This window comes from Acomys russatus, chromosome 26, assembly GCF_903995435.1.
Source record: "Acomys russatus chromosome 26, mAcoRus1.1, whole genome shotgun sequence".
Taxonomy (NCBI): Eukaryota; Metazoa; Chordata; class Mammalia; order Rodentia; family Muridae; genus Acomys; species Acomys russatus.
Window position 1 is genome coordinate 41,046,176 of NC_067162.1, and position 25,044 is coordinate 41,071,219.

Genomic DNA, 25,044 nt, shown 5'->3' on the forward strand with positions numbered 1-25,044 from the left:
CTTGTATAGAAAGTTCAAACTTAAAACTAAAATAAACAAATAAATGTGCTTGTTACTGTAAAAGGAAACACAGGCAGTATAAAGGAGAGAACAACAAAATTGACTGGTCATGCACAGTTGGTAGGAAGAAGAGACGTTAAGGAGTAACGCTTCTCTGAGTTTCTGTGCCTAACGTTTGGAAGCATGTTAGAGTATATTAGGAGACAAAATAAAACCTATCAGTAAGATGACAACAGAGTAAATACAAATAGAAATAAATGAGCTGTATGGTACTTCAAACAGATGACATAACTTGAACAAGAAATGAGAGAACAACAAAAAAAAAAAAGAATGGGTTTGGGACCCAGTATTGTGACTCTGTCCCCTTCAGTATATTGCTAATTCTTTATGAGTTTGCTCTGCATAGTGATCAGCATGGATTGCCCCTAAGACTATTAAGTGGAGGCTGAGAAAAAGACAATGTTTGGTGTTGTGAACGAACAGAGATGGGGGCAGACAGCTATGGAATGAAGGCAAGACAAGGGAGAAAACAACTAGGTGAGAGTGGAACTGGAGGACTCTGCACAAAATAACTTTTAAAATGATATGTGCTTGATGGCTGGAGAGGTGGCTCAGTGGTTAGTAGTGCCTTTTTTTTTTTTTTTCAGAGGACCTGGGTTCAGTTGCCGGCACACACATGGTAGTACACAACTGTCCATAACTCCAGTTCTAGGAACCTGATGCCCTCTTCTGACCTCTGAGGGTACCAGGCAGGTGTGTGGTGCACACATACATGCAGGCAAAGCACCCACTCACATATATAGTCACATATATAATTAATTAAATAGTCAGACATGTCAAAAGGTCATGAGAGGATATCTAAAGGGACTCCACATTTGGAACAATGTGAACGCCAAACTGATCCTAAGCACAAAATAAGAAAAGTCTGTAAGGGATAACATGGATGACTAACAGAAGGAGGGTGGTAAAATGAAAAAAAAAAATCATATGAATGTATACATGCACACAGAATAAAAGTAACTACATCAAGATAATAGAAGTGGCGAATCTAAAAAGTTTCCTTCATAACATTCCCTGTAAATATGAAATCATTACAAAATATAGTTAATGACCTTTTAAGCATAATTATCCTATACATAAAAACAAATTAAAACATACCCAAGGAATGACTCTAAGAAAGGAATAGTCCTTAAAGTGATATTTTCTTTTTAAAAAAATAAATAAATAAAAATAAAAAGAGCTTACTTTGAGAAAGCACACTGAGTGCCAAGAAGGATGAACAGACCAGAATGAGAAACTAAAGACTGCAATAGGTAAAGAAAAGTTCTTAAAATACAACCTATTTTTAAAAAAGCACTGTCAAGATGGACTAAAAGACTAATAATGGCAATGATATATGGTTGAAGAAAATGATCCGCTATTATCAAAACTAAGACTAAATACCAAGATGGAATTTTATACTCAGCTAAAATAGCACTTGAAGTACCACACACGTGAACATTTTCAAATATATTCCACAGTAAGAGATATTGTCTGTCATAGACTCTATAAGAAATACTCAGAGGGATTTCAGAAAATCAAAAGATCAGTTGAGAAGAAAACATGGGAATAAAAGAAAATAAGATAAAGCTTTTCCATTAAATGTAATTATTTGGTATAAAAGTAAACTTCAGTGTTTAACAACATTGAGTATACAAAGCCATAGCAAAACGTGGGAAAGGTAAGGCCAATGACAATTTAAAGTTAAGTTCTGAGGATCAGATTGATGCTCACATTGTTCCATATTTGGAGTCCCTTCAAACATCCTCTTATGACTTTTTTACATGTCTGGCTATTTAAATTTAAAGTAAAGTCATAAGCCTTGCTATACTAATTCATAGCGGGAAAAGGGTTGCAGTATGTTCACTAAATACAATTCAGAGCTACCTTCTAAATGAGCCCCAGGAGTGGGAATTACAGTGGAACATATATCTGTGCAATAAAAACCATTCATCAGGGGCTAAGAGTGAGAGAGAGAACATATAAAATGATTTTAAAATTAAGTGCAAAATAAAATAAGAAAAGCAACACAATATAGAAATACTTACACAAATCAGTGAACATATTAAACTCATATAAGATAAAAAAAAAAACATAAGGTGGGATAAATATGGTCTATTGAATATTCTCCAAGGAGAGACTTGGAAGGACACAAAAATGAACCACAATTCATCGCTGAACAGGGAAGGTGTGACGCTCAGTGGGTGGAAGATGCTGAAAGCAGCCAGGCCGTGCTGCTAACATGCAGGTAATACTCACAGAGAAAGGCCGGCACTTGGCAATATGACAGACAAAGGGACATATTCCCTAGATGTAAGGACACGCTGACTTGGAGGATAGAAGGAAACAGGGTGAAGACACTGCCAGGGGGAGGAGGAGGATGGCAGTGCTCCTTCCATGCTACATCAATTCTCAGAAACACGGCCACCCCTGGCAGGGCTTGCAATCCATGCTCAAGTGCTCCACCAAGAACCCACCCAAATCCAAGAACAGAGGAGTACCAACATCTCTCTGTGCAGAGAGGAAGGACAAGTTTCAACATCACTAAGAGATGCTACTTCCAAGAGAAGGATGGACGGGCACACCATCCCCACTGCTAACACAGGTTGTGGTAGCCAGACGAGGAGCAATCTATTCTCCCTTCAGAGACTTGCGTCACTTTGGGTCTTTGCTCAGTTGTTCGCTACAATTCAGCGTTACAGTATTTACTGTGTGATCTTTATAACTTGCCCCATTCAACCCTCACTGCAATCCTGGAAGATACTGTTTTCACCTTCAATTTACAGGAGAAAAAGCCAAAGCCACGTGTCCTGGTTCATTCCTGCTGCTGAGGTAAAACACTACAACAAAAAGCAACTAAGTGGACAAAGTATATTGCATATTACAATTCCAGGTTATAGTCCATCATTGCAAGGAAATCAAGGAAGGAACTTCAACAACCAGTCACATCACACCCACTGAAATGAGCAGAGAAACACAAATGCATGTGTGTTCACTGGCTTCCAGTGCTCACCTAGATTTCTCTACTCTCATATAGCCCAAGACTATCTGCCTAGGGAATGGTGCCACTCAGAGTGGGCTGTGCCTTTCCATATCAGAGCTAATAAAGTTAATTCAGACAGTCAGAAAACAGATGTGCTCACCAGCTAATGTAAAGATACCGTGCCGAAACCCTCTTTCTCAGGTTGTGACAATTTTGGCAAAGCTTGCCATGACACCAAGGCCATACCTTGGTATGGTGTCAAGCATCAGGAATAAGCTCAGTGGCAGACAGACTTATCTACCAAGGCTTTGAGACCAGTCCTGGACTCTCCTCCTGGGCTGGGCTCCAAGGGATAGGCTACTTTTCCGCCCAATAGCTCAGGTTCTGCCCTGCATGTTCTACCATGCTGTTACTCCTCTCCACTGTGGGATCTTTGGGGACAAGCCTGGCCTTTATTCAGTTTTGTCTGCAGTGCTGCATGCAGAGTCCAGAAGATCCCAGTATTCAGCAGTGTTCTCCACAGTCCTGAGTGAGAAAAGCCAGCAAGCCCAGAACACCAGCTTGAGCAATTCCCAAAATACCACCATGGGCCGAATTCCCAAAGCAACATTATTCCTGATGGCTACATTACCACATCTGCCTCCCTCACTGATCACAAAGCCCGTGAGTGCTAGTCTCATTCCTAGATGTCAAAATGTAAAGAGAGAGCAAGGTGTGGTGTGGGCACTGTCACTTTCTTTCCTCACAAAGGTGATAGTAGCACCCTGTGGGTGGGGCTTCAGCCATTGCGACATTGAACAAAGCCAGGGAGTGGGGGTAACAATGCCTGTGCAATGAATGCCTCCCTCCTGATCCTGTTAGAGATCTCCTCTTTAAGGGACTCCACGTGGCATCCATGTTACAGTTTATCCATCTTGGTTTCACAGCTTGTAACTACACCGTCCGCTGTCTATTCGTCACATACTTAGTAAGGACCTATAGCATTCTTGGCACCTGGGGTGCACTGATGGGCAGGGGCAGATGAGAACCTGCTCCCCTGGAGCCGGTAGTCAGATTCAGCTTTGCCCAACCAGGCCCTTTGCAATGATGGACTACCAGAGCTGCTCAGTTTAATATGGCGGCTGCAGGCCAGCAGTTCATTGAAAATTTTTAAATTGTTTAATTCTAGTTCACTGAAACTTAACTGCAGACAGGTGTGTCTGGGGGGGCTACCCTGCTGAACAGTGTCATGGGAGTAAGACCGAGGGATTATCTTCATACACACTGTCCCTATCTTGACAGAGCTCTTTTGAATCTCCGACTTTCCCCTCCTGCCCCCAGATAATGTCCCAAGGGGAAGAGCTACCATAGGGTAACACTTGTTTTTAAAACCAGCAGAGGCCAGAACAGAGAAGGGCACAGACATGTGTCTGCTAAACAGACTAATGTTGGAATGCAATGGGGGCCCCCTGCAGAAGAGAAAGAGGCCAAGGAGATGGCTAATTGGTAAAGTGCTCACCTAGCAGGCATGAGGACTTGAGTTCAAATCCCCAGCACCCACTTAGAAAGTTGAGCATGGTGGTGCATGCCTGCAATGCACTATGTAGCACTATGGCTACAGAGGCAGGAGGATTCCTGGGGCCTGCTGGCCAGCCAGTCTAGCTGAATTGGTGAGTTTAAGGTTCAGTGACAGGCCTGCCTCAACAAAACAAAACAAAACAAAACAAAAACAAAAAAAAACTAAGGTAGAGAATGATTGAGGAAGATTCCTGATGCCAGCTCCTGGCATCTACCTGCATGCACATCCATACATGCACACAACAAAGGAAACAGAACATGAGGGGTATGAGCCAGAGACCAGAACTACATGTACATGTAAATGAACTTATGGCCACACATAAAGATGCCAGCACTAGGCCGGTACCTTCCTATCCTTTCTTCCTCAATCCATCACCCCATGGAGAGAAGGAGAGTGCACCAGACCAGAGGTAGTTACAGTCTGATCATCTTTGACAATGAACTGTGGCAGCATGGAACGGACAGGGTGCAGTATGAAAAGCCAAGAGACCCATGTGATCCCACAGCTAAACAAAGCCACCACCCCAGGGATGGAGCCAAGGGATTTCCAACTGCAATTCTTAGTAAAAAAAAAAAAAAAAAATCAAATGCAAGTTACAGAGGGAAGTATTTCCAGGCCTGTGACTGGCTCTCTGGAGACTTGTTGAATACAATGGGCTGTGCTGAGGTGTTGTGGAAGAAAGGGACAATGGAGTAAAGTCAGAGGGTCAAGATCTTGTTGAGAAAACAAGCAGGCTTAGCAGGGGATCAACAAACAGGTCTTTGCAGAAGGCAGGGGAGAGGAAGGGAGAGGAGAAGGCAGGAGGGGAGGGGAGGAGCTGGAGCTGGAGCTGGAAAACCCCTCTGATGGCTCCACCCACCATATCATGGCAGTTCTGGGTGTAGGACCAGAGAGCTCAGAGTGTACCCACAGCTGTCACTGCTGTTCAGTACACCAGCTCCCAACTGGGCCAGTGTACAGAATCTCTGACCTCTGGGTCTGAGGAACCACAGAATTCAAACCCACAGGCGTATGAAAATCTCTCAGTCACGCCAGCTGTCACCTGACACGCTATAATTATGGCTGAGGAAATCTACAGAGGGTTTTGAGGAAGTTGAGGCTTGAGATTATTTCGAACCGCCAGGAGTGACGATTATATACATCGTGCAGTGTTTACTGTCAGATGTCTAAACCCCTTAACCGGCCAGCAAAGTATGAGTTCCAAATGCAAGCAGCCTGATTAAAAAGCCTGATACCATAGTATGGTGCAGTGGGTGGGGCCATTAGAGAGATTTTTTTTTTCACTCCACCACCACCTCCCATTCTACAAAGGAACTACAACTACAGGTCAAATCATCTTCCCCATACCGACCCCCCACCCCAAGGCTGTCTCCATAAGCATTGTTGTACCAGAAGTCTAGCCAGTGGTAAAATATTCCCTACGGCATCCAGTGTTTATGACAATCCGCTGGAACTCACTGTATTACCCTGCCCTGCTGCTCTGCTATAAACAAGCCGTGGGCTGCTCTCTAGTCTTACCTGCCACTCTTGCCTCTTCAGTGACCCAACTCTCGAGACTATTCGAGGTTCTCAGACAAGGCACATTTTTCTCCTGGGCCTCAGACATTGCTTCAGTTGGCCAGGGATGCCTTTTCTGTGTGCATGCCTTGGCCTCGGTCTCCCTGTACTGTCCATGGGAAGTAATGGCTACTGCCCGGACATCTGCTGGGATCAGAACACGGAATGGCTCTCGGGCTGGGCACAGTACCAGGAGACTGTCTCCTGACTTGCTGTTTTCTTACTGTTTGCTTTCTTTTCTAAAGTTGGAACGCTTTGCCTTACCCCTCACCATAATCTCCGAAGGGCCACACAGCAACCAGCCGCATGCTGCTTGGCCCAGAGCAGTCACTTAAGGAATGCCTGAGGAAGATATTTAAGTGTAATCCAGGCTGGCCTCGAACTCGTGATCTTCCTGCCTCTTCCTCCTTCAGCAAATCCTACCATTGTGTGCCACGGGAATAGGGCTTCCTCAAGACCCAGCTAATCCACTCCTTGGAATATACCCAGAAGATGCTCCAGCACACAACAAGAAAATTTGCTCAACCATGTTCATAGCAGCCTTATTCATAATAGCCAGAACATGGAAACAGCCTAAGTGTCCCTCAGTAGAAGAATGGATAAAGAAACTGTGGTACATATACACTATGGAATACTACTCAGCTATTAAAAACAGGGAATTCCCAAAATTTGTGGATAAATGGATTGAGCTAGAAATGATCATAATGAGTGAGTTAACCCAGAAGCAGAAAGAATCAAATGGTATATACTCACTTATATCTGCATACTAGCCCAAGGGGCATGTCCCACGAAAGCCTTCACTTACCAGGAAACTGGGACAGAGGGGAGGACATCCTATTGGGACTCTAAATGAGAGAAGCATGGGAGAATAGCAAAGTAGAAGGATCCAGAAGGTCCTAGAAACCTACAAGTAGAACATTATGATAGGCAGATTTGGGCCCAGGGGTCCCGCTCAAACTAAGGCACCAGCCAAGGACAATACAGGTGGTAAACTTTAAAACCCCTACCCAGATCTAGCCAATGGTCAGAACATTCTCCACAGTTGAGTGGAGAGTGGGATATGACTTTCTCACGCACTCTGGTGCCTCACATTTGACCATGTCCCCTGGAGGGGGAGACCTGGTGGCACTCAGAGGAAGGACAGCAGGTTACCAAGAAGAGACTTGATACCCTATGAGCATATACAGGGGGAGGTAATCTCCCTCAGGAACAGTCATAGGGGAGGGGAATAATGGGAAAATGGGAGGGAGGGAAGAATGGGAGGATACAAGGGATGGGATAAACACTGAGATGTAACAAGAATAAATTAATTTTAAAAAATTTTTAAAAAGATATTTAAGTAAAATTTATTTGATGATGTTTGAGCTCCATGTTACTTTACTTCCCACAGATCTTAATAAACTACCATTTCCGCCATCCGGCACAATCTTTCCTCTCCTCATCACCTGTCAGAGCTCTGGAAAACCTTCAGATCTCACATTAGCCATATTCACTTGGAAATCACTTCTACACTCTCCTCTTCCTAGAGACTTCTGGCTGCATGGGTGCATTTCCCTCTCCCAACACACACACACACACACACACACACACACACACACACACACACACAGGGATCAGGAACAACAGGACTAGAGGCTTCTTTCCTATCAACTCCATGGTACGAGCGGCATCTCTGATGGAAGCTAGGCCATATGCCTGAACTCCAAGAACTCAGTCCACACCTCTTCCCACCTCTGTGCAGAAGCACAGGAAAGCAGAGATGAGGATCGGGAGGGGGGGGGGGGATGAAGCAAACCGCTAAGAACAGAGAGCAAAGCTGTAGACAGGAACCCCAGCGCAGTGACACTGTCACCAAGGTCGAGCAGGGAAGGAAGGCACACAAGACTGACTTCCTATAGGGGAGTCACAAAAGTGACAGATTTCCACTCCACACGAGTACGGGCTTTTGGTCTCTCCACTCTCACTGACATTACCAGAGTGAAGTTAGCATTCTAGTGACACCAGGGCATACTGGGATAGGGAAAGAAAAACAGGTTTCTCTGAAACATGACTGGGAGGAAATGGAGCATCCGCAGGTACTGATGGGGTGCTGGGTCCCATCCCTTTTCAGCAGGAGTTTTAGCTCGGGAGCTTTGCCTAGAGGCTCAGACTATAGCCCAGTGAGTGCAGTACTCACTCATCTAGCATGTTCAAAGCCTTGGGCTTGATCCTGGCTCTACATAAACCAAGTATGGTAGGGCTTAGCTCTCATTTCAGCACTTGGGAAGTAGAGGCAGGAGGATCAGGAATTCAAGGTCATCTTCAGCTACATACTAAGTTTGAATATAATATATAATTAAGTTTGAATATAATATAGCTGGGCTATATTAGACTACGTCTCAACATGATAGATGAGGCGGGAGGAGGAGGGCAAAGCTGATGAAGAATGGTTGGCTAAGGACGAGTCTGTCTGTATCCGAACTTTGGATCCCTGTGCTCCAAGCGCCCACTTAGGCTTCCCAGCTTTCTCCCTCTTCCCGTCTCCAAAGTTTCTGCCATTTTACAGACTCTTCTGCACCCAGGACTTCTGACTTAGAAGCCCACTGCTTTCCCATCATGCCGTGCAGTTAAGACAGGTCATAAATTATGATTTAGGCTTCTATTTCTTCTATAACAAAGGGCCATATAAAATCGGAGATGACAACTCAAAGGAAATCCATTCTGTTGAGAAGGGCACACCATACTCTATATGGAGAGGGAGCCTGATGTTTCCTGAAAAGTCACCCGAGGAGTGGAGAGTTGTAGACAGAGGAAAGGGAACTTTTAGTTGCTATAAGACTCATTAAAACCCATTAACTCTCGACAATATGATACCACAGACAGGAAACACTAAGGATGGACGAGGATGTGGGGGACAAGGGGAAAGTTTTGCCAGATGCTAGCACAGCTTACTGTAGAAAGACAGAACCCCCAGACCCACATATTAAGCAGAAAGGGCATCAGGGTTTCTTCCATCTGCTGGTTTCTTCCCTCTTTCATTCAGTGTCTACTGGTTTATTATCATCATCATCATCATCATCATTATTATTACTATTATTATTATTATTACTATTATTTTGGCTTTTTGAAACAAGGTTTATCTGTGTAGTCCTGGCTGTCTAGGAACTCTCTTTGTAGACCAGGCTGGCCTTGAACTCACATCGACCTGCCTGCCTCTGCCTCCTGAGTGCTGGGATTAAAGGTGTGTGCCACCACACCCAGCTTGCTGTGTTTCTTAAACACCTGATAAATGAGGGGCATCACAAGGTGCTGGAGATTCATCCATAAGTCAAGTGGCAGCCACCCTGCCCTCACAGGGCGTATTGCTGAGCATGGAATTACACAATTACACAAACAGTTCTAGTCTGACTATGGAATTTCCCCAACTGGCTCCTGTATTGAATGGTCTGAAGTTTCTGGAAGGTTTAGGAGGGGAAGTCTAATTGAAAGAAGCAGGTCACTGGGGGCATACTGTTCAAGCCCCTCCCCTAATCTTACAGCTTCCTGTCCATCATGAAGTGAAGACTCCCTCTCTGCCATATGTTCCTGTTACTATGATGATATTTTTACCCAAGCACATAGGGCCACTCACGCACAGGCTAAACCCTCTGAAATCATGAGCCAAAAACCTCACCCTTCTTCCACTAATTTGCTGTTCTCATGTATTTGGGCTCACTAACATAAAAAAGTAATTAGTATACAAATAACCAAGCTATGGACATTACAAGAGGAGGTACGTGTTGTTGATTTCTGTGTGCGGATAAATGAGGACTGATCCAGACCGGCAGTCAGGGAAGGTTCCCATGGGAGTCACTCCCTGAGGGAGACATGCAGGGTGAGTGTAGGTCAATAAACATGGTTCTTATGCCAGGGGTGACTACACAGACTCCTCCCTCATCCAGCTGCATGCTGCTCCTTGGTCTGAGCCCTAATCAAGTTGTCAGGATCTCCAGCCATCTTTGCTTCTCCCTTGCCCAGTCAGTCATCTTCAGCTCACTTATCACCTCCTTGAAGAAGCCTTTTCTCCTAAACTGAGTTTCATGTCCTTTCTCACAACTCCTACAGTTTCTTCCACAAGTTCTCCTTAATGAGGAAGGTCCCACCAGTGTGTGTCCAACCTGTTAGATAGTAGGCACTCTGTGTATATTCTTTCTCTTAATACAGGGGCTAAGGGGCTAGTACACACAATATAAAAAAATAATTTTTAGAACAAAGAAGAAAATAAAAAGATCACATTAGAAAAAGTAGAACATCGGGGGGGGGGGGGGAAGAGATATCATCAAACATCTATCACATGGCAGGTGATATTCTAATGGCTTTCTATAAACTAATTCAGATAATTTTTTGCCCCAAATTATGAAGCATAACTCATTTCATCAGTGGGCCCAAAGAACCAAGGCAATCCATCTGATACAGGAAGAGGATGGGTGATGGCCCAGCATACCCTGTGTTGGCATATGGCTATATCTGGGCAGCTCCTAGGGCCAGAGACATGAAAGCATGAAGAACATACTCTCAGGCTGAGAAACTAAAATTAAGTAACCAAGAGGGAAGAGCATTACAGAGACTGGCAGTGGCCAGGGTTGGCAAGAGTGTGTACCTCCGCAGCAGCCTGAGTGTCATCAAAGAAAGGGACAGTTAAGTCCCTGCACACTGTAAAATCCCATGTGGCTAAAAGGAAGAGAGTAGATCTACATGTCCTCACTGAAAGGGGGACAGGACTGACTCAGAATTTAGTAGGAAGCTTGCAATAGGACATGGTATAAATGTCTCCTCCAGTTACTACTCAGATGACACCTCAGGAGGCCTTGAAGATGATGGATGGATGGATGGATGGATGGATGGATGGATGGATGGATGGATGGATGGATGGGTGGGTAGGTGGGTAAGTGGATGGATGGATGGATGGATGGATGGATGGGTGGGTGGATGGATGGATGGGTGGATGGGTGGACAGATAGGAAGAAAAAAGTTTCTATGGCTTACAAGTCAGAGTCCATCATCAAAGGAAGTCAGGAAGGAACTGAGGCTGAGACCATGGAGGAATGCTGCTGACCATCTTGGTTACCATATCTTGCTTAACTAACTGTCTTATACAGCCCAGGACCACCTGCCAAGGGATGGTGCTACCCACAGTGGGTTGGACCCTCCTACATCAATTAGCAATTAAGAAAATGCTCTGAAAACATAGCTACAGGCTGATCTGATCCAGGCAGTTCTTCAGTTAGGGTTCTCTTTTCTCAGATGATTTCAGCTGAAGCCAACTATGACAGACAGTAAAGAGATAATAGAATGAATGAATAAGAAAGAAAGAAAAGAAAGGAAGGAAGAAAGAAAGGTGACATATAGACAGACAGATGGTATATAGACAGATACATAGACAGATAGATGATATGTAGACAAAAACTAATAAACGATAGAATGATGGATGGTAGCTACATAGAAAGTAGATGGGCAGTAGATAGATGATGACAGATACAATTCACAGACCACCCATCAATAGGTAATAAATAGAAAATATTATTATTTCTTTTTATGGCTCAATCAACCAATATTTGAGTAGCTAATTAGTTACTATTGCATATATGTGTAATAAATTACATAAAATAATGAATAATATACCTAGAAACTACTCCAGGAAGAACAACTAAAAACATTAACAGAAACTACCTGTAAGTAAGAGTTGAGGGGAAGAAGGAGATATGTATTTAGAATGCCTTATAACATACATGCATTATTTTTAACTTAAAATTTTTAACTAAAAATAAAAAAGGGAAAAAGGAAAGAAATAACACACTTCACGGACTTAGCTGTGCCATACTGGAACACTCATTTCTTCCCTCACTTGGAGTCACTCCAAAAGTACAGTAAAATATTAATTTTTAAAAAACAAACATAAAGCCGGGCATGGTGGCACATGCCTTTAATTCCAGCACTCAGGAGGCAGAGGCAGGTGGATCGCTGTGAGTTCGAGGCCAGCCTGGTCTACAAAGTGAGTCTAGGACATCCAAGGCTACACAGAGAAACCCTGTCTCAAAAAAAAAAAAAAAAAAAGCATAAATACAGATCTAATGAGATGTCTTAGCAGGCAAAGGTGCTTGTTGCAAAGTCTGATGACCTGAGTTCAATCCTCAGGACTCATATGGAAGGAAAAAACTGACCCCCTCCCGAACATTGTCCCTGACCTCCTGAAGTATGTCACGTTGTGTGTGAGATAGATAGATAGATAGATAGATAGATAGATAGATAGATAGACAGACAGACAGACAGACAGACAGACACACAGACACACAGACAGATAGAGAAGATAGGTAAGTAGGTAGGTAGGTAGGGAGGTAGGGAGGTAGGTAGATATAGATAGATAGATAGATAGATAGATAGATAGATAGATAGATAGGCAGGCAGGCAGGCAGGCAGGCAGGCCGGCCGGCAGATAGACAGATGGATGCAATTAAAAAACAAATAAACTTGAAAAAAATCTAGGTCATGACCTAACTGGAGAAAGTCAGCTTCCCTCCTGGCTTGGCAGTGGTTAGGTTGCTTCTACTTGGAGCTTTAGGTTTTCCATCTCAGCCTGGCGACCCCTGTGGGGTGCAGTGGCCAACTTGGACCAGGATTCAGCTTCACCACCTAAAGGGCTTAAATGCATCCATTAGCAGAAGCTACTTGCCACACACTGGGGATAAAGCATAAACCCCTTAAGCTTGTGTATTACTGGTTTTTGAAAACTCCTCCTCTTTGAACACCAAAAAGACTGGTCAATACTGGTTTCACATATGTAGCTGGTACTGGACAAATGTAAAAGAACAGAGTTATTCGGGGTGACTACAGACTACCATGCTCAGAGTGACATCAACTTACCATTTTCCTTTCTTGGCTCCCTATCTGGTTTGGGAATCCACACTGCTTGAGACTCAAAAGAAACCTGGAATGTGTTCTCTTTTTCAATTTTTTGGAAAGTCTGCATAAGTCGGGAGCAGCCCATTCTAGAACTCTTGGTTATATTTATCCACTCTAGAGAGTCTAGAACATGTGATTATTCCAGCCTTGTGCCCCTGCTGGACTCTTCTGAGTGCTTTCTAAGGAAATCTGGGACGTGCCAGAGACCTGGGATAGGGGAGGCCCCAGGAAACCTATGGAGGCCACCCTAGCTGAGATTCCTAGCAGCAGGGCATCCAGAGCCTGAAGTGGCCACCTCCTATAGCCTGGCAGGCAGGACCTCCGGTGGAGGGGCCAGGAAAACCTTCAACCCAAAATTTGTCCTGTCTACAAGATGTGCAGGGACAAAGATGGAGCATAGGTTGCAGAAATGGCCACCTACTTGAGACCCACTCCATAGGAGAGAGCCAACCCCTGACACTATTAATGTTACTCTGTTATGCTTGTAGACAGAAACCTGGCACAACTCCTCTGAGAGGCTTCACCCACAGCCAAACATTAGACAGAGCTTGGGGAGCCCTATGGAAGAGTTGGGGACTGAGGTAGGCTGAGGGGCCAAGGACTCCATAAAAAGACCTACAGAGTCAACTAACCACCAACCAAAGTGCAAGCACGGACTGGTCCTCGGCTCCCTGCATGTATGTAGCAGATGCACAGCTTGGTCTTCATGTGGGTCCCCCAGTAACTGGAGCAGGGGCCCTCTGTGTCTCGGAGGCCTGCCTTTGGATCCCATTCCTCTAACTGAGCTGCCTTGTCTGGCCTCAGTGAACGAGGATGTGCCTAGTCCTGCAGAAACTTCATGTGTCAAGGTGGCTTGGCACCCGTGGGGAAATGGGGGACCTTCCCGTTCTCTGAGGAGAAGGGGAGGGGGGCAATGTGGTAGAGAAGGGGTGGGAAGAGAGGGAGGGCTGTGACCAGGATGTAAAGTGAATAAAGAAGTAAATTTTAAAATAGAATATAAAGCAAACTCAGTGTTTCATACTACATAAGTGATTGTAATACTTTTATGAATCTTGATTATTAGATATAATTTTGAAACAAATTAATGTCCCCACATTAAAAACATAATAAAAAGATCATCAATGAAAGGCATTGGAGAAAAAAAGAGTGAGTTTAGTCTTGTTAAGCTGTATTTATTTTAGTGGTGGGGGGTGGAGGAAGGGAGGAAGATTCAGAAGGAGATAGAGAGAGGGAAGGAAAGACAGATTCATGTATCTTGGGCTGGCACTGAGCTTGCTAGGTAGCCAAGGATGATCTTGAATTTCGGGTTCCCCTGCCCCCACATTCAGAGCACTACAATTACAGGCATATGCCACCACATATGCCAAGGCTCTAACTTAAGACATGCATGCCAGGCAAGCACTCTAGCAACCGTCCTTAAGTTGTGTTTTATATGTATAAAAAAATTAATCACTTTATCAAGGTTTGAAAATGTGAATCAAAGAAATAGATCTCACCCTCAAGCCTGTAGATAATCAGGGTTTATAAATTGCTTTTCACTGCCCACCAAAGCCAGCTGGGCGGTGCTTCAGAGGATCAGCTCTAGGGTCAAACTTTCTGGGTCGGTCTCCCGATCCCAACCTATATACTTGCAACCTCCATCTGCACCTTAATAATAAGGGTATAGCAGCTGCTTCTCAGGGCTGTTACGAGGACCAGAGAGCATCCTTTGCAAACACCAAAGCCAGGTTTCAAGATACTTGCTTTACCCTGCATCTCTCACTCCAAGTCCCATCTCACCCTTTAAAGTTTCACAAAGGCAAAAGAAAGGTTCCGGTTGCAAGCATGCCTCACTGAAAAGGCCATTGGCTTTCACAACCTCATACATTTTCATTTGACTATGCTCTGCTTAGTAGTCAATGGTGCTGGTTCCCAAAATTGGGTTCCTTGGCCAACAATACCCACCTGGAGCTATATTCAGGTTGCAGTCCACACCAGGCTCTGACCCATCCTCTATGGGTGGGTGGTGAGTCTGGCTGAGCCTTTGAGAGGTCCCAAGTTGCCCCCACACTGACACTCAGTGTGAGCTGCTTTCGATGTGTGCATCTCGGGTCAGATCCAAAGAAAAAGAAAGTGATAGCCATACCAGAGAAGGTGTAGGTTGAGGTGAACATTCTAGAAGAGAAGGCGCTGGTATCCTTTCAAAAGATCAGCAGTGGACAGAAAAGGGCGAATGATGCTCAGCTGCGTGGGAGGGCATGCGAGGGTGGGAACAGTGTGAGGGACAATGAATCATTCAAGGCTTGGGAGACAGACAGTCATCAAGCCATGGGGCAAAGGATGTGTGGAAATCAAAGAACTGTGGGCATGAGGCTTGAGGGTCCAAGGGCACTTAGACAACATTGGGTGGCCATGTTTTGCTTTAGGGACCAGAGAGATTGAGGGTACCTGCCTTGGGGATGTCATGACGGATTAAAGCACAAGTGGGTCTGTAAAGAACCAGGTTGTGGCCTCTGGATAGTCAGGACAGAGGAGTTCTCCTGGGCAGACCAGGAAAGGCAGAACTCCCTAAACTGAAGGCTTCTCAGCAAAACTGAAGCCTGTCTTTCTTAAGAAACAGGAGAGAGGGGCGGGGACAGATGGAGACAGAATCCTTGTTGGAAGCGCACTGTCAAGGGAGACACCTTCATAAAACCATGCTCTTACAAGTTTAAAATGCGAAGAGCAGCTCCAGATCTAGCAGTGAGGCATCTATGAGCCATCATCCATCGCTCACAACCACACACGTCCGTGGGGGCGGCCATCCACACTCAGCTATTAAAACTCAACGTTTGACAGGAGTGACTCAACACCTGCCCCCAACTCCCGCATTCATCGGATGGGGAGGAGCTCTTTCTAACAAGCTCCCAGAGGGACACTGAGGCAGATGGTCCTTGGACCACAGAGTCATTTGTCACTACAGGAGAAGGATCAGAATAGAGACGGAAGCTGAGCCAGGGCATATATATCACAAGCTTCCGTGGGGGAGGGGCATGGTGTGAAACCACCATGTGCCACCCACAGAGGCCCTGGCTTTGGTTTGTTCCTACAGCATAAGGAAGCCAGCAATCAATGGGAAACAGATTATATAAGCTGCTTTTCTCTATGCAGAACTTAAGTCACCAAGAGACGGGGGAAAGCCACATAAAAATAACACCCCATCCTCAAGCACCTCCATGAAGTGCAGCCAGGAGCCCCCCCACCCCCACCCCTGTGCGCTTTTGCAGGACAAAGAGGGAAAACCCTCTTGGTGCTGCAGCCCATTGGTCATAAGGCTCTATTTCCTTGGGTTTTAGTTAGGGAAGGTGCAGAAGGAAAACACTCGATGCCCAACCTACATGTGGGCACTGCCCTCATCAAAGCTTCTCTCTGGCCATGTGTGGTCTCACTCTACTTCTAAATCTCAGACTATTCTGTCTCTGACTAGGATTTTTGCCTCCCCTTTCCCAAGTTCTTGACAGACCTGGATAATCACCTAGCTGTAACAAACGTGTTAAGAGGGTGACTGACTGAGGCTAGGGGCATTTCTCACACTAGTGGCTACAGAAGACTTGTACATAAATATGGCAAAGCCATTCCATGTGCTTCATGTGACACTGTCCATGGAGTCAGGCTCTGGTGCCTACTCAACTAACAGCCAGAGGCCACCAGCTTGGCAGAGGATAGACTGTAAGTTACAAAAAAAAAAAAAGAACCCCTTAATCCTCTTTGCATCTCTCCACTCTAGCACCTAGAAGGGCAGTAGTCTGAAACGGGTGCTCCAAGAATCAGAATTGAATTAAAGGACACCAGTGCATGATGGGAAACACACAGCGCACTCTCATCCTGGCGTAAAGTCTGAGACACAGAAGCCACCGAGGTACCTGTTAAAGGCCAGTCTCCTGGACTCTACCCAGGACATCAGATGCTGTGCAATCTGACTACATTTGTCACAGGTATCCAGGGGATATTACACCATGAAATATGAGACCGACAGCCTTATTCTCAGGGGAGCGTGTGGGCGCCAACACGAAAGGATGTAATTAAGCAAAAAGTTTGGGACAGTCACAAACACAATAGAGGCGGTCGGCTTCTTCTGTTCTATTGCAGCTGGGGCCCTTGGATGTGTGAATATACATTATCTGGGGAAGATGGGAAGATAACAGACCGAAGAGGAGGAGGAGGAGGAGGAAGAGGAGGAGGAGGAGGAGGAGGAGGAAGGCCCAGAGACTTCAGCAGGCCGGTAACATGAGCTTCCCAGGTGATGGGGTATCTGGCCCCACTAGCAGGTCATCATTTCAGGCAGCTCAACACAGAGCAAAAGGCTAGTGGTTCCACGTCACTTTAGAAGGCAGAAGGAGAGACACCCCTTTCTCTGCTTCACACTGCCGTCTGGCAGTCAGTCCACAAACCACCCGCCCTCAGGTTCCTCCTTACTCTTAGAGAAGCTGCAGGTCTGGCAGGGGATGTCAGCAGCTCAGTTACTGGGATCCTGCCCAGGCTCCTGCACCCATACCCAGTGAGCCTAAGAGGCTTCCCTTCCCCTTACCCACCCTTCATGCATCGACTGGGAATCCTGTAACTGCTGGCAGCTGTCATAGGAACATCAAACGCGGATGTTTATGCCAAGCCTCATTTACACAAGCTACGTCTCCCCCAGGAGATGAATGTTTAAAACAAACAGCACTTCCATATGCTAGAGGCACAAGTATATCAGCACTGGGGGATCCCCAGATGGGAGGAAACATGAGTCAGGCCAGGGCAGACACCTAAACAAATCGTGTCAGGGTGAAATTCCTCTCTGGAGCAGGAAGAACCTCAAAGGGATTGCTCAGGCTCCCGTAAAGATGCCAAGCCCTCCCCCCAATGGAACATGCTCAGAACAGTCCAGACCCCTCACTCAGCATCATCACCAACAGGCACTTAACTCATGACCTAGCCAGCTGGACCACCTGCATCTCGGCACCTCTGTTCACTCTCGTTCCCTTGGGGACTTCCGAGGGCCCCTGCACATTGGGCATGGATTGCTGTGTGCCTACTAAGTATTTCCTGAAGCCCCCAATGTGTGAGGTTCTGATCTCCAAAGATGAAGATGCCTCCAAAGATATTTGGAGAAAGGAGACAGCATGGAACTGGAACATACAGCTTGCCCAAAGACACAGGCCATTGAGGTCTCTGCCACAGCATGGGAAGCTGGAGTGGCCAGGACCACTGCCTCCCACTGCTTCCAGAGCCTGCAGGAAGAAGATGGTCCATAACATAACATGAGCTGCACACCATCTGCATTGCCTTCCAGACAGGGCAGAAAGGAGCAGGCAAGGGAACGAACATGGCGTAGGGTTGGAACTGCATTTAGGGCCCACTACAGTCTGGGTGTTGGGGTTCCTCCTCTCCTGATCCCCCATGTAGCACTACCAAGAGGCAATGCCTGTAGGAGGCGATGACATCATGAGAGCTCTGCCATCTTGAATGGGCTTAGTGATTTGCCTAAAGGAAGCTCCAGGCCAGTCTGGGCGACAGAGTGACTCCAAGGCAAGCCTGGTCTAGACTTTAGAAAACTAAATCGAGAAACACGAAAGGAGTTGTGCTGTCCTATCTCCCAAGTAAGGGCACAGCTAAAAGTCGTGTTTTACCTATGAGTAACTTCCCTCACCAGACTCTGTTGCCACCTCCATCTTGGACTTTCCAGTCACTAGAACCGTGAAAATTAAGTTTCCATGGTGACTCAGTTTTAGACATTTTGTGACAGCATTCTGACCACACTGAAGCGGGACATATTGTAGAAGTGAAGGCCAGGACCTACGCTGGTGACACCGGAAGGGCAGGCATCTCCTATCATGTGCTTGCTTGGCGAACTCCCAGCAGTACATAGGGAGGAAGGAAAGGCAGCCTCCGGGCATGCTCCACCCACACTGGGCAAAGGCTGTGAAGAGAGACCCAGGGGAGGTGCTGGCCCTCTGGGGATGACTTCTGTGTGCTCGGATGTGAGAACTCTTAAGCTGCCCTCAGAGATGTGGACCTGGTGTGGTGACCATGCCCTTGGATGTCCTGCAGTGCAGTAAGAAATCTCTCTCTGGGCTGGAAAGATGGCTCAGAGGTTAAGACCACTAGTTGTTCTTAAAAACGTCCTGAGTTCAATTCCCAGCAACCACATGGTGGCTCATAACCATTTGTAATGAGATCTGGTGCCCTCTTCTGGTATGTAGGCACACATGTGGGCAGAATCATGTATAAATAATAAATAAATAAATCTTTTTTAAAAATATCTCTCTCTCTCTCTCCCACCCCCATATTTAACAGTGTGTGGGGGTTGAATGCCCGCTTCACATTCCAGAATTCTCACTAAGTGGCCCAGGCTGACCACGCACTCAACCTACAGCCCAGAGGGACCTTAAACTTGCAGTCCTCCTGCCTCCACCTCCAAACATAGCTCGGATGACAGGCCTGGTGATAGTCAGGCCTCTGTGACCCATCACGGGCCTCGTCTGAGCATGTGTGGCGTGACATTCACACACGCAAACCAGCATCGGCATGACGTCAAATCTCCATGGCCCGCCATGAGAGACAAAGGCAGTATTAACAGGTGGTTAAGAGTCAAGGACAGGAGATGGGAGGCAACTTCCATGTTTCCATGGGTTGAAAGAAAAATCAGACCAAGGGGCAGAGAGGTGGCTGACTTGACTGGTAGAGTGTTTGCCAGGCATGCATAATGCCCCATAGTCCACCTCTACCAAAGACAGGGTATAGCAGTGCTTGCCTGAAACCCCAACACTCAGGAGATAGAGGCAGGAGATAGTGGTCAAGGCCGTCCTAGAATCCTTAGTGAGTTTGAGGCCAACCTGGGCCACATAAGATCGTATCTCAAACAACAACAACAGCTGGCCACCAGCCAAAACCAAGGCCCGAGAGAGCGAGAAAAAGAAAAGCCACAAACCAACTCCGTTCTCCACCAGCGCGGAGTGGGTCCCATCACAGTCACTGGTGTCTTGCTCGCCAACCTGGTCATTCAACTCCAAATCCGGCGGATGGGACCCATTTCCAAACTGCAACTCATCCTTCTCAGAACCAGCGTCTCCGTTCTCCAAGCCGTTGTGGGCCTTCTTCAAGGGCATGATTTGCAAGCCACTGGGAGTAGTCCTATAGGACACAGTCTTGGTGGCCCTGTCTCCAGCCCCGGGGGCCTTTCCTGAAGACCCTTTCTTGGGCCTGGAAAGGGGAGAGTTGACGCGCTTCCGCTTGTGGGAAGTCGATTTGCTCTTCCCGGGTTCTAGAGGCCGATGGGAGAGTCTCTCCACTGGCGGGCTGCGGGAGTCTCGAAGGGGCTTGGAGGCTCCAGCCTGCTTCCCTGACTTCACCCTCTTGTCCTTGGACACATGCAGCCCATTGAACTCATCAATAAACTCCTCACAGTGCAGGAGGTGATGCTCCGGCTCCCACGTGTCCTCCGTGCTGCCATAGCCTTTCCATCGGATAAGATATTCCCATTTCCCCTTCTTGCTCTTCCTCTTGTCCACAATCCTTTCAACCTGGGAATGCAAGAAGAGAGAGTGAGAAAGGAAACGTAACGATCCATCTTCCAAAGGGCCTCCTGCCATCGTAGGTCCAGCGACAGATGGACAGGCAGACACTGTGACTCCCCGCTAACATCTGACAGTCTAGCTACCAGCACCCAACCTAGAAACTCAAGAGTGGAAATCCATTAAGTCGGGCTTGCCTTATGACCTGCAGATGTGTCAGGGTTGTGCACTCGCAAAGCTTTAAGATAGACAAGGAACACCTGCCTTTCGGGCCTGATGCCCTGGGTTTAATGCTGCAACCCTCCTCCCCGCTCACTCAAAACTAAAACATCACAATCATGGTAATTTTCATGATGGTTCTTAGGCCATACCCCACTGGGAGCATCCATGTGTCAATCCAGACTCACTCTTGCTTAAATCATACTGCCCGCTTTTCTCTAGAGACTCTAATTTTTCAGGGCTGCCAAACGGGCTCTGACTTTGAAAGACCCACATAAGGGTTTCCACTCTTATAAAAGTAGGTACTATTGATCGAGCAATAGTACAGATAACATCATACTTATTTCTTTGTGATATCATTGTTTCATATAACAAATATTTTTAAAGACTTTTGTATTTATGTGTATCTGACCTCTGCTACTTTATAAGTTCTTTTCCTCACCCTTTACCTCCCCACCAACCCCGTTCCACCCCCTAATAATAGCTTCTTCTTTGACCACAGCTACTAACAAATTGCAACCAACCTCTCTAAATGACCACCAATCGTGGATGCCACCTGTCAGGGCCCTAGCATTTACGGTACGCTCTGAAACATTCCCAGAACTCCAAAGCCACATAATCGTGGAAACAATCTGCAGCTGGCAAAACCGTGTGCCTGCTAGAGCACGAGGCAAATCACAGTCAGCTGCTGCAGACAGCCTGAAGCCGTCCCATATCCCCACACCTGGGATTAAAACAAAAACCACATTCTCATAACATTTGCGTTTTTTAAAGAAACCGAAATTCTAAAATTGCCGCTGCATTTATGCATGTAAGTGTGTTGGGGTGTGTTTTCGCATGTGTAGAGCACGCGTGGAGGCCAGCAGAGGGTGTAGGATCACCAGGAGCTGGAGCCGCACAGGTGGTGATGAGCTGCCTGACCTGAGTCTTCAGAACCAAACTCGGGTCCTCTGCAAGAGCGGTACGTGCACTTAACTGCTGAGCCAACTCCCCAGTCCTTGTATAATAAACCTAACGTACAGCTTTCATTAACACGCACAAAGCATTTCTGAGATGGACACTGATGGCCTAAAACCTTCCCCACCACATTTTCTCCTGACATCCCAATAAGCAAGCATCTTCTCTGTCTCTACAGTGAGGGCACCAGGGCACAGAGAGAGATTGTGTCCCAGAACAGGGAAGGGAAGACGTAGTGTGGGATCGGCATTCTCTCTCTCTCCCCTCCCTCTTCCCCTCCCCCCCTCTCTCTCACACACACACACACATACACACACACACATACACACACACACACACACACCAAACTTTGTCTTTCAATTGCTATACCAGGCCAACCATCTCAGCTGCAAGAATCTTTGACATTGGACAAAATGGATTTGCATCAAACAAACTGGGTTCTTCCCCCATGCAGCCTCCTCAGCTGCCACACAGGAGTGCAATATGGAGGCAGAGAGATGAGTACAGCAATTGTTGAGAGGCTAACAGGTGCCAGCCATACTGCCCTGGGGGAGCACTGCAATTCTCCCATCTGACAGGCGAAGACACTGGGTATCTTAGTTAGGGTTTTTATTGCTGAGATAAAACATCGCAATGAAAAGCAACTTGGGAAAGAGGTTGGCTGACTTCACATTTCAACTCTCAGGTCACACTCTAACACCAAGGGAAGTCAGGCAGGAACTGATGCAGAGGGCATGGAGGAACGTGACCTACTGGCAGCGATGTTGCTCTCTCTGGCTCCCCCAGCATGCTTTCCTATACAACTCCAGCCCATGTGCTCAGTGTTGGCGACACCCTTAGTGGGCGGGGCCCTCCCACCTTAACTGTTAAACAAGAACATGCCCTACAGGCTTGCCTACAGTCTAGTCTTGAAGGCATTGTTGAAATTCGGATGCCTTCTTCCTAGATGTGTCTAGGTATGTGTGGAGCTAACAAAACCCAACAAAGACACAGTGCATGATGCAGCTTGCCCAGGAACTGAAGCCAGGCTCTAGTAGAGGTAGGTATGAACCTACTGTCCATGTCTAAGGCATGTGCTACTGCTATGTAGAAACATGTCTCCTTATATTTCAAGGAAAAACACACTCAGGGTAATGCTGGGTCTCTGCTAATAGCTAATGTACCTAAGCAAAGGGTCATTTTTTTATCATAAAATTAAAATGTATTTATTATGCAAGGGGGGGTCTGTGCTAATAGCTGATTTATCTAAGTCATTTTTATCAGAAAATTAAAATGTTTATTATGCAGGGGTACATATGCCACTGTGCATTTATGGAGGTCAGAAGACAGCTTATGTGTGTGTGGGGGGGGTGCATATTCTACCATGCATTTGTGGAGTTCAGCTTGCAGGAATTAATTCTTCTTCCGCATGTGGGATCCAGGAAACAACCTGAGTTATCAGGTGTGGTGGCAAGTACCTTTACCTTGTGATTCATCTCATGTGACCTAAGCCAAGGCCATTTTAAGAGTTCATTTGCTATCTTTTCAACCTCGTTCTAAATTTGAGTTGGGTTTTGCCAGTGGTGACTGGTCAAAGTACAAAGCACAAGATGTCTGTCTATATGACACTTCCTCACCCTGAAGCTCAGGTGTCAAGGAAGAGGGGGCAGAAACAAGAGCCAGAGGTTGGAGGAGAACTTGAGAGAAATGGTGGCCTCTGGCCGTGACAGGACCATTGGACTCATGGGCTCCCAGAAGCTATGGCCGCCAGTACAATGTCTGCATAAGGTTAAGCTAGTCAACACTCCAGCACGGAGGGAGAGGGGCTCACAAGCCTTCCCCGACTGAGGAGCTATTGACAGCTGACGGCTCCTAGAGAAGGGAGTTGATTTTCTATAAGGGTGCGGCCCCTGGTCAGTCTGCCAAGCTCCAGTAGAAGGCTCACACCTACTTACGTATACGCAGGACAAACTGGACTCAGTAGGTTCGAAAAAGGAGAGTGAGAAAATACAACTTGGGAAGGCTGGAGGATAGGAGTTACAGAGGTAGGGAGGAGTGAAGGTATGATCTAAATATGTTTTATTATTGTATGAAATTATCAAAGATTAATTTTAAAAATCTATCTTTTTAAAAATGTGCTGGCGCATGGCTTTAATCCCAGCACTTGGGAGGCTGAGGCTGACAGATCTGTGTGTTTGAGGCTGGCCTAGTCTGCATGGAGAGTTTTGTTCTACAACTCCCCAAGTGCTCAATTTCCACGGGAAAAAAATAAAAATAAAAAACACTGCAAACATATTGCAGTTTTTGGTTTCCTTTGGTGACACTGGAGACTGGATCCAGGATCCAGGACCTCGTGAGTGCTAGGTAAGTGCTCTCTCTTGAAGCAACACCCTTCCCTTCAGCCATACATGTTAATGACCATACAATATTTGTATTGTATTGGAAATTCTGTAATGGAAGTTTTGGGTTCTTTGTAAATTCAGTTATGTTATGTAAATATGGTTTTATTTTAATCTCAAATGTGGGATTTTAATGTGGGCTTTCATTTGTCCACAGCTGATAACTGCTTCTTGCCGTGAGATGGTCTTTGCCAGGTGGAGTTAGTTGAATTCTGAGGATTCTGAGGGGTTTAAACAAGAAAGTCTATAGGGAGAGTAGTGGTGGTTTGCAGGAGACTGATGGAGGACTGTCTGTTGTGTTTGCTGCTAACAACTGAGCTTGGCATTGCCCACAAAAGAATCCAATGACCCTACCCAGCAAGTAGAAGTAAAAAGGTCTATAACCTGTTTTCCTCCTCCCAACCTTCTTTCTCTCCTACCTAGGGATGGGGAGTTGGAAGTGATGTAAAGGTGTTTAAGAAACCTAAATAAAGTAGGTTTGTGAAAAATCTAAGCCTACAAAATTTGGATTCACTGGCATTGAGCGCCACATAAAGACTATACTCCTGAAACTTACAAAAGAGAAAACGGGACGGAGAGGTGGGGGCAGTGAGGGTGGTAACTGTTGTAAAGTAACAAATACAAGGGCCCCCTTCTATGACTCTGTTTGTTTCAGTTAGAAGTTCTGTCAACTGCAATCACCTCCCTGACAGTTAACATGCAACAGAAGCTATGGGAAATAACGACGTGACCTTTCCTGCTCTGCTCTAATAAATATGGATATAGTTAGGCCACACTTCCTCTTCATAATACCTGATTCCTTAAATTGATTCATCTCTTCTTAAATTGACCTCTTTCTACTACAATTTCCTTCTTTACAAGACTGAGTTTTAGATGCATTGCATAAATCACACAAACTCAATTAACAGGGGTTGTTGCTGT

At 46.0% G+C, this 25,044-nt stretch overlaps 1 protein-coding gene across 1 annotated transcript in view; it reads right to left on the minus strand.

The window, feature by feature from the left end:
* Window positions 1–25,044, minus strand: part of Cdyl2 (chromodomain Y like 2) — a 149,996-nt gene that overhangs the window by 27,296 nt on the left and 97,656 nt on the right. Inside the window, exon 2 of the mRNA XM_051168622.1 lies at window positions 19,987–20,578. Within this exon, the coding sequence (XP_051024579.1) occupies window positions 19,987–20,578 (592 nt within the window). The remainder of the gene's footprint in view (window positions 1–19,986; window positions 20,579–25,044) is intronic.